Source organism: Dysidea avara, chromosome 6 (genome assembly GCF_963678975.1).
Source record: "Dysidea avara chromosome 6, odDysAvar1.4, whole genome shotgun sequence".
NCBI classification, from domain to species: Eukaryota; Metazoa; Porifera; class Demospongiae; order Dictyoceratida; family Dysideidae; genus Dysidea; species Dysidea avara.
In genome coordinates, this window is record NC_089277.1 from 28,107,244 (window position 1) to 28,116,141 (window position 8,898).

The following is an 8,898-nucleotide window of genomic DNA, read 5'->3' on the forward strand; positions in this document are numbered from 1 at the left end:
AGAAATTTGAATATGAATCTGTTAATCTTCCTATCACATTAATGAACTGGAAGCCATATTCACTGTTCTGATTGCCACGGTATTCCATTAAGTTAAAGAATTCTATTGAGATAAGGTTGCTATCACGTACAAATAAACCAGTTAAACGAAACCGATTCTCCTTTACTTCTTTTACTGGATATATTATGCTTTTACCACAGTCAACCATTTCTATATTAGTAATAACAATGTTACTACTACCAGTCACTACAACACCAGCAGGTGAAGTACACTTAATAACACTACTGATTACCTCATTGGTTCTGTTTCCAATAAGTGATAAATTACTAACGTGTTGTATGATTAAGTCTGTATTAAGATAATATTGTCCTGGTAGGAAGTGTAGTTGAGTGTGAGAGACAAAATATTTGTTGATATTGTTGAGGTAGTGTTGTAGGGTATAAGAGTTGTTATTGGTAGTGTAGTGTTCATCAGGTATCACATAATAGACAGTAGGAGATGTTGCGTGCAACAAGCATGCTACCATCAGTTGTAGTATCTGTAAACAATACATCGTTATTTTGCAGTTTCTTGATTTGATCTTTGTTGTCCAAGTATGTGTAATTTTGTATCAAGTAATCTAGAAGCATAAACACATTTACAATGCATAAATTATACCATATTTTAAATTCAGCCTATTTACAATGTTAAACTCCTCTTTACTGTATTACATGTACAGCTACATGTTGTGAGACCCATATTTCTGCTCAAGACTACTTGAAATCTTGATGAATGTATTTGTTAGGATTATTGCGATGTGAGTATGGCTAGCCTAAAGGTTAATAGGCATGATAGTGAAAACTCTTGAGGTCAACTTATAACATAAGCATTATTATAGTCATTTGTACTGTAACATCAACTAGTTGCTGAACAGTACCTCAGCCCACACTAGTTAGAGTAAGGCAAGGAATCTGGTTATTAAACTACAGTAGGTAATAACCTAGTTTGTTTACTGTAATATTACAAAGTCATATACATGCACATGCTCTGCATGTAATAAAATCATAAATATACAGTATATATATGCAAAGATTGTTTTCAAAATGATGAGACTGTATCCATTTATTTCTACAGGAGTGAATTTAATGTATTGGAATGATGTTACGTATTATGATGTGTGGGAAATATTAAAGAAATGTTTGTTGTGTCAGTGAGAACTTACTGATCCATAGCTAATCATAGCATGTAGCTCATCAAACATTTTTTACTACAACTTAGTGTGGTCTTTCCAATTATGCATGATTGAAGGGGTGATCAAAAGTAAAAAATACATACACATGTACCATTTTAGATTTTCATGTAAAATATTAAATGGCTTATCATAGGCATGTGAATAATGTTGTCACTAAGCATTTAAAAGTTCATTTAGCACCATTTTAAACCAATCTGTTTGCAAAATTACAGTAATGCATTTGTCCCTAAATCAAAACACATGGTCATGTGTCGTGCTGCCCAAGAAGTCGGTGTGCCACACAACGGGTATGTACATAATTATATTGACAGGAAGAAAGAAAACACAATTTTACACATATGTAGCACCATGATCTCTTACCAACCTATCGCAACCAATTTTGCTTTAGAGTTGTCCACCAGATAGGGGAGTCCACATACCAAATTTAAAGGAAATCGCCGCAGCCATTCCAAGATACGCATGGCCAAAGTTTAGGGTTTATGTCTTCATTCCTTTTTTCATTATTTTACTACTTCTTTTTGTATGCATTGCAAAATCCGCCATAAAACACAAACGTGTACTCTAATATTATTAATAAGCTGAAATCTGGCACACTTAAAGGAGTCACAGTATTAAAGCCATCTCAGTACTAATTTTGGTGAGAATCCAAGCAATATTTACGGAGTTATGACCAATTATTTGCATAAAATAAAATCAAACTGTTGTTGTGCATATGGAGTTAACTACTTCTAGAAACTGGTCTGTGCACAGTTAGAGTCACCATTGTAGGAGTGCATTATGGTGGCTTAAAAGAAATCAAGATTAAGGCCACATAGATACAATGCAATAACCCACAGTATGTACTATAACAATCATACCACGTATATAGGCAGTCGTTTATAGGAATGAGCTGAAGCTTGGTGTATGTGTAAGTTAACTTTTTAGTGGCTTATAAGAATTCACAAAAACACTACAGAAACCAACTACAGGTAGTATATGTTCAATCGAGATACTCTTAGTAGTGCAGTAAGATTTATTTTTGCAATTCTCTTTTCACATGATTGTCAAGCATAGCTAAGTTAATAGATTTAAATGCTCAATATCTGTCAACAACTGATGGCTGCACCCCAAAATCCTGAATAATACTTACATCTCTTTGACTCTATTATTGGAACTGGTCCCTTGAGAAATACTTGTTTTAAATTTCAACATTAGTTACCGCACTGAGCTGCATACATACTGTAAAAATGATTCACTTACAGAACGTTTGTTTATACCAGTCAATGTAGCAGTGTATAGTGCTCTTCAATGTTATCAGTTACTTTGTTATTTGTAAATAACGGGTGAATGTACATATATATGCGTGTACAGTAAAAGTGTTTCACTTACAATTAAGGAATAACATGTATACATAGATACATGTTTACTGTTGCTTATTATTCTGTCAATACAATGAGCATTTTCTGTTTCAGTTAGCATTACGACAGATTATTGTCCAATACATGTATTCAATTTTGTTTTATATTAACAATAGCCCCACCCTTTTGAGCAATAAGAATGAAAAGGCCCTTTTCTTACTTATTGCTTATTTACACATGATCCAAATGAATGCTATGTAATAGTTATATTTTGGCCACAGGTAGCCTGATATAGGTATATTCACAAGTGCAAGAACCGCAGACGTGGGGGAGCAGGTAAATACAGTGAAGTCCACTCACAACTTCACATTACCACACATGGGCTGATGCTTCCTGGACCGATGCTGCCTGTTGCTAGATGTATGGTACACGAGACCAGGCAGCGTGGTCCCAGCATGCATATCACTGATCATGTGTGATCTTAAGATAAAGCCATGTCCTCAATTCCAAGCCAAAGCCTTTCCAGTTGATTTAATGCTATAAATACGTATGTTTGTTCACCTTAGGCCACTTATCATTAGTTTTATGTTTCAGATCCCCCACACAAATTGCTATGGCTCACCACCTACAGTAAATTTGGTCATTAATATGACATCATCCAAGTTTCACCGTTATTCCATTATCTCAATGTATAATGCTAACTTGCTTACATCGCTAGGCACAGAGGAAGGGAAGCTAGAAGACTAATCTCAATGTGAGGGGAGGAGGCTTTAATTTTTTTAACCCATTCACTTCTAAGATCAGTAAAAATCAAAATACTGTAATAGAGCATTCAGCTAACTCACAACAGTCAGGTGCATGCAAGATTGTAATGAACAATGTATAAGAGCCGTCCTCCTACATTGGTTAGGCTAACTTTCCTGATCTGAACCATAAAGTTAACAAAAAGTGTCCTTACCTGTTTGTTAGGTTCACATGCACGTCATTACTCCCTCCCTTCATCAGTGTCATCATCGGCCAGGGTTGTTTGTCACCATACTGCTAGAGTAGACTTCAAATTATCAGCCTGTAGTTTTCTTTTTGTAACAATACAGTTTGCTGAAAGGTTTGCTGTATATTTAACTACATAGTTATTATTGTTTGGTTATGCTACACTACACTATTGGATTCATCAAAAGCCAGCCAAGTGTTAAACTGGACTTACTAGAAGATTGAAGTATTTCATTAGCCCCACTATTGTAATCTGGTTCAGCACCTCATGGCAGTTTATACACTGTTAAGAAGATTAGTGTAGGTCACTGGTAAGCATTCACCTTCTATTTTTTTTGCACAGCCTAATTTAGGGTGTAGCTAAAGTAATATCAATGCAATATTATTATTATACAACGACCTATAGCTGTATTATGCAGAGCTTTACTTCAACACATTTCTGCTGCTGGTCCTGCTGTGTAGCAGACTAGTGATGGTTTCAAGCTGACCCCTTTGCAATAATAGCCTAATCATGCTGTACGTCAATAGAAGCCAAACCACTACAGCATAATTTATTATGATCTAATAACATCTTTTAAATGGCTCACATGTCCATGTGTGGTAAGGACTGTGCGTTTTGGTACACCTACATGTGTCCTCTGTTTTATCTGTATAAGGCATTTGCTTGAAGCATGTGTGGCTGCCATGCATAAAGTTTTAAGTGGACTGTAATAGCAGTATGTAGATTTAAGGCAGGCTTGTCTTTCACCTATCAGATAAGCATGCCTGAGTGGTATATACATAACTTGGCATTTACCTGATACGCACTATAATAGTAAAAATAATATATATTATTATACTGGTTTTGGTGGGACATCATTTAGCCTATCTAATTAGCATAATTATTAAAATATATCCTAAATTTGGACCTACAGTAGGGGCCATAAAAGTTTACACTCTGTTTAGGTTTAACAATTATGATTAAAATGAGAGTGAAATACTGTAACTAAAATGTATTTTAACAAAACAATTGCATAAGTTGTCATAAAAATTTTATATTGTTATAACTATGAACTACGTATTTGTGACCCGGTCTGCTAAAGGGGTCTTATAGCCTTTTCAATTGCATGTACGTGGCAATCCGTAACTTGACTTGTGAATGTGGTATCACCCTGAAATTTGGTCCCCTTATACCTCTAACATAGCACTATGGCTTGGTGTAACATGAAGGTGATAGTTAGAAAACATGAGGAGTTATGGTTACTCAAACTTGACAATTTTGAAAGGCTATAAGACCCCTTTTCGCAGACAGGGTCACATTTTAACCTCCATAAGTTTTATCAATTTGTATGTTAAAACAATAATTTTAACAAGTTGTATCATTGAAGTGGTGACACTAGTTACAACTGAGATTATGGTTACTTTAGTGACAGCTGAGACAGTGGTGACGGTGGTTACACTTGTGACAGCTGAGACAGTGATTACAGTTGTGACAGCTGAGACAGTGGTGACACTAGGGACAGCTGAGACAATGGTGACGCTGGTGACAACTAGGACATTGATGACAGTGGTGACACTAGTGACAGCTAAGACTCTAGTAACAGCTGAGACAGTAGTGGCAGTGGTGATAGTATATAGTGATAGCTGAGACAGTGGTGACGGTGGTGACACTAGTGACAGCTGTGACAGTGATGACAGCAGAGGTAGTGGTGACGGTGGTGACACTAGTGACAGCTGAGACATTGGTGACAGTGGTGACACTAGTGACAGCTGAGATTGTTGTGACAGCTGAGGTAGTTGACATACATGACAGCTGGTGCAATGGTGATGGTGGTGATACCAGTGACAGCTGAGACAGTGGTGAAACTAGTGACAGCTGAGACTGTGGTGACAGCTAAGGAAGTGGTGACAGCTAAGGCAGTGGTGACAGTGGTGATGCTAGCGACAGCTGAGACTGTTGACAGCTGAGACAATAGTGACAGTAAAGACAGCCAATATAGTAGAGGGCATTATTTTGAATCATTCTGTATTCTTGTAGTAGGCATACTGTATCCTTGTTATGGATAACATCCTCTCTGTGATGGTTTGTGTGTCTGAGGGTGGGGAATTTGAACAAGTGGTGAAAAGCTTTTACTTAAGGCACATGATTAAAATGAAGCTCTGTGTCATCCCTTCTTATCCTCCCATCATAGGGGGTTTGACTTAACAATTTATCCACAGGTTGGAGATTTGACTTTCTATCAGGTCAAATTCACACTATATCCCCATCCTCCCTGTACTGTGGGAGTGAGACTTAACATTGATAGGTGCACAATTATGTCAGAGATGCCAACCTCTCAACAATTGTAGGAGCAAGAACCCAAACACTATAATACCAGCATTATGGATTTGACTCAACCTATCTTCTTTTCATACAGACAAGAACCCTGCATTGCTATAATTTTAGGACTAATATTTATAAACATACACATACAGTTTTTGTTAGCTAATGCATGTCAAAGTTAAACTTTCAGATCATTAATCAGTACTATAGGAGGTAGTCGATACACTTTTAATGAAGCTAACATCGTAACAGTCCAGGGGTGGATCCAAGCTTTGGAAGGGGGGGGGGGGGTTGCACCAGGGTAGTAAGTATATGAATCATGGAGTAGGGGGTCTGGGGGGCACAGCCACCCAGAAGCTAAAGCTATGTCTTGTGTTCAGGACAGAAAATTAAATGTATATAGTGGTTTATACACAAAAAATATCTTAATCATACTCCCTTCTAAGTTGACTAAGAGTTGTGGATAAGTAACAGTCATGAGTGGTTCATGCTACCTAACTATATATATTAACCTAAAGAATGGCATACACAAGACCATGTGCATTTCATTTACAAAATATTCTTAGCAGGCTAAATGTTCCCATGCTTGGGATAGTGTTGCAGCTGCTAGTTTTCATACTCAGCAACTATGGAGGATTGTGTTTTGTGTGGTGATTGCTCTATTAGAGTATTTGACTGACTGCTCTATTAGAGTATCTCGATATGTGACTGAATTAGACAAAACAAGGCTTTGACGACAAAACTTCATTAGGAGATATGGCAATTTTAAGTAATCATTGTGTAATAACTTCCCAGTGCCTACAGCTGTGCCAACAAAATTTGCACCAATTATTCATCTATTTACTAGCTATCACTGAGTAGGTGAATAAATTTCTGATACCCAAAATTTGCCCTGTTTTGGGCAGCTTTTTTCGAGCGGGTAATAATATCACAGGTGGTAGTAATAGGGTGGGGGGTAGTAATAGGGTGGGAGGGTGGGAGTGGAGGGTGGGGGGTGGAGGGTGGGAGTGGAGGGTGGGGGGTGGAGGGTGGGGGGGAGGGTGGAGGGTGGGGGGGAGGGGTGGTGGGTGGGCTTAATGGGGCCATAGCACATTGATAAAAGTACTGATTCTAAACAAGCTAAAGTAGTGGACGATATTAAATCACAGTAGAACAATAAGAAGTGTTATATCCCTACTGTGCTCAAGATACCATAATGGAAATGCACAGTAGGCATATAACACTTCTTATTGTTTTACTGTGATTTAATGTCGTCCACTACTCCACTTGTTTCAGTACTTTTTATCGATGTGTTACACTCTCTACTCTAGTTAAAAATTCCAAATTTTCTGTGTACTTGTGTTTTTAATCTCTAATTCAGTCATAATTCCTTGCACTTGTCCTGTCTGTCATCATGTGAGCATACTTACAATGTAACAATACGGGCTGGTTATAGTGATTAAGTATCATGTAAAAAACATGTGCTTGGATGTTCAAACATACTGCCACTTAATTGGTAGGGACCCGCTGATTATGCTGGCATAATTTTGAGCATAAAAGATGCCTGAAAGCATTGAGCATAATGCTAACATAATAGGAAGAATATTTTGAGCCATACTACAAATCCTTGATGGTCAGAATACATGTCACAGAAAAAGATTGATAGAGTGTATCGATCTTTTCTGTCACATGCATTTTGAAGAGCAATAATATGCTCCAGCCATTTACTATGTGCCCATAACTGCAAATTTATTGGGAAATGAGGCACAAAGCTTGAGCATAATTTGAGCATAATACATTTAGGTTAAAATTTTGAACATTGCAGGAATTTGCAGCATAGCATAATAGGTAAAATTTTGAGCACAATAGGTGGGTCCCTATTAATTGGTGTTTATCATTGTGCAATGTTTACTATCTTACACCTCAATAAATGTGTACAGATTTGTGAAAAGGGGTCTTCCACACACATCCAATTTACTAACTTTGACAATTCATAACTTGAAATTAGAAAAAGTTATTGACATGAAATTTGGTCAGAAGTGAGCACCAATTAACATAGGTTAATGGACGGAGAATATTTCAGGTTTGTATATCTTTCTTGAACAGTAGGGTATGGTCTTACATGTTCATAGAATTGGATGTATGTGAAAGACCCCTTTTCGCAAATCCAGTCACAAATATCTGTGGAATCAATTTTACACATTTGGCTGTTGTTTATGATCATGAGATGTTATGAAAAGCAAGCATCTTCAGAATTAACAGTGATTATGCATGTAGATAATATTATTAACAGTTGAATCATGCTCATATATTTAACATTATTGTGTGATACTGTAGCTATAGTTTCTCAGACTATAATACAGTAGTTGTAGGGTTTCTTGCCAAGCTATATACTATTCAATTCAGCATTTTCATCAACTTCTTTCTCAAATCCTTGCCATATTGAACAAATTTTTGGATAAAACCTTCTTTAAAGTGTACTCCATTAAAAACAGTACCACAGGTTAAATTATAACCATTGTACAGTGCAGTGCACAGTAGTTGCAGCATTGCTATGGACACAAAGATGTTGACTATTGCAGTTAAATGTGTGTACATGGAAACAATGAATAAAATAACAAGATTTAATAGAAAAGAAAAATCCATTGCATTGTTAACGGTGCTGTTGAATGGTGAAATTTTTCCATTTGCCCAAACTATAATAGCTAGTAGCAAAGAAGCAACCATTAAATTACTTTCTCTGTCCAGGTTTGACATTCCAAAAAGAATAGCTCTTGTCAACAGCTGTAATCCAGTCCAATAATAAAACTTGATCTTGTATGGATCTTGATAGGCATCCAGTAGTGGCTTGAAGTAGTTGACTACCTTAAAGTATGACAATTGCTTAGTAAAAATCAATACAACTATAAACAATACTAATACTAAGAAGAGGATGAGGCAAGCTATAAACAGTACAGTAAACTTCACTCCAAACAGTGGTACACTGGTATCCACAGACCACACTAGTGTAGTGCGATTACTGGGTAGGTGAGTGATTGAGGTGTAGGAAAACAAGACAT

The 8,898-nt window shown here is 36.8% G+C and overlaps 1 protein-coding gene across 1 annotated transcript; it reads left to right on the plus strand.

Annotated features, from left to right (window-relative positions):
• The first annotated feature begins 4,951 nt into the window (after window positions 1–4,951).
• Window positions 4,952–5,505, plus strand: LOC136259382 (uncharacterized). The gene is made up of 2 exons (XM_066052874.1): window positions 4,952–5,174; window positions 5,351–5,505. The coding sequence occupies exons 1-2, from the start codon at window positions 4,952–4,954 to the stop codon at window positions 5,503–5,505; spliced, it is 378 nt and encodes a 125-aa protein (XP_065908946.1).
• The last annotated feature ends 3,393 nt before the right edge of the window (window positions 5,506–8,898 follow it).

Bases quoted from the DNA above. Each gene is read 5' to 3' on its own strand.
- LOC136259382 (XM_066052874.1), top strand. From the start codon at position 4,952: ATGGTTACTTTAGTGACAGCTGAGACAGTGGTGACGGTGGTTACACTT. The intron at 5,175-5,350 runs GTGATAGCTGAG...CATACATGACAG, and splicing joins GGCAGTGGTGATAGTATATA to CTGGTGCAATGGTGATGGTG.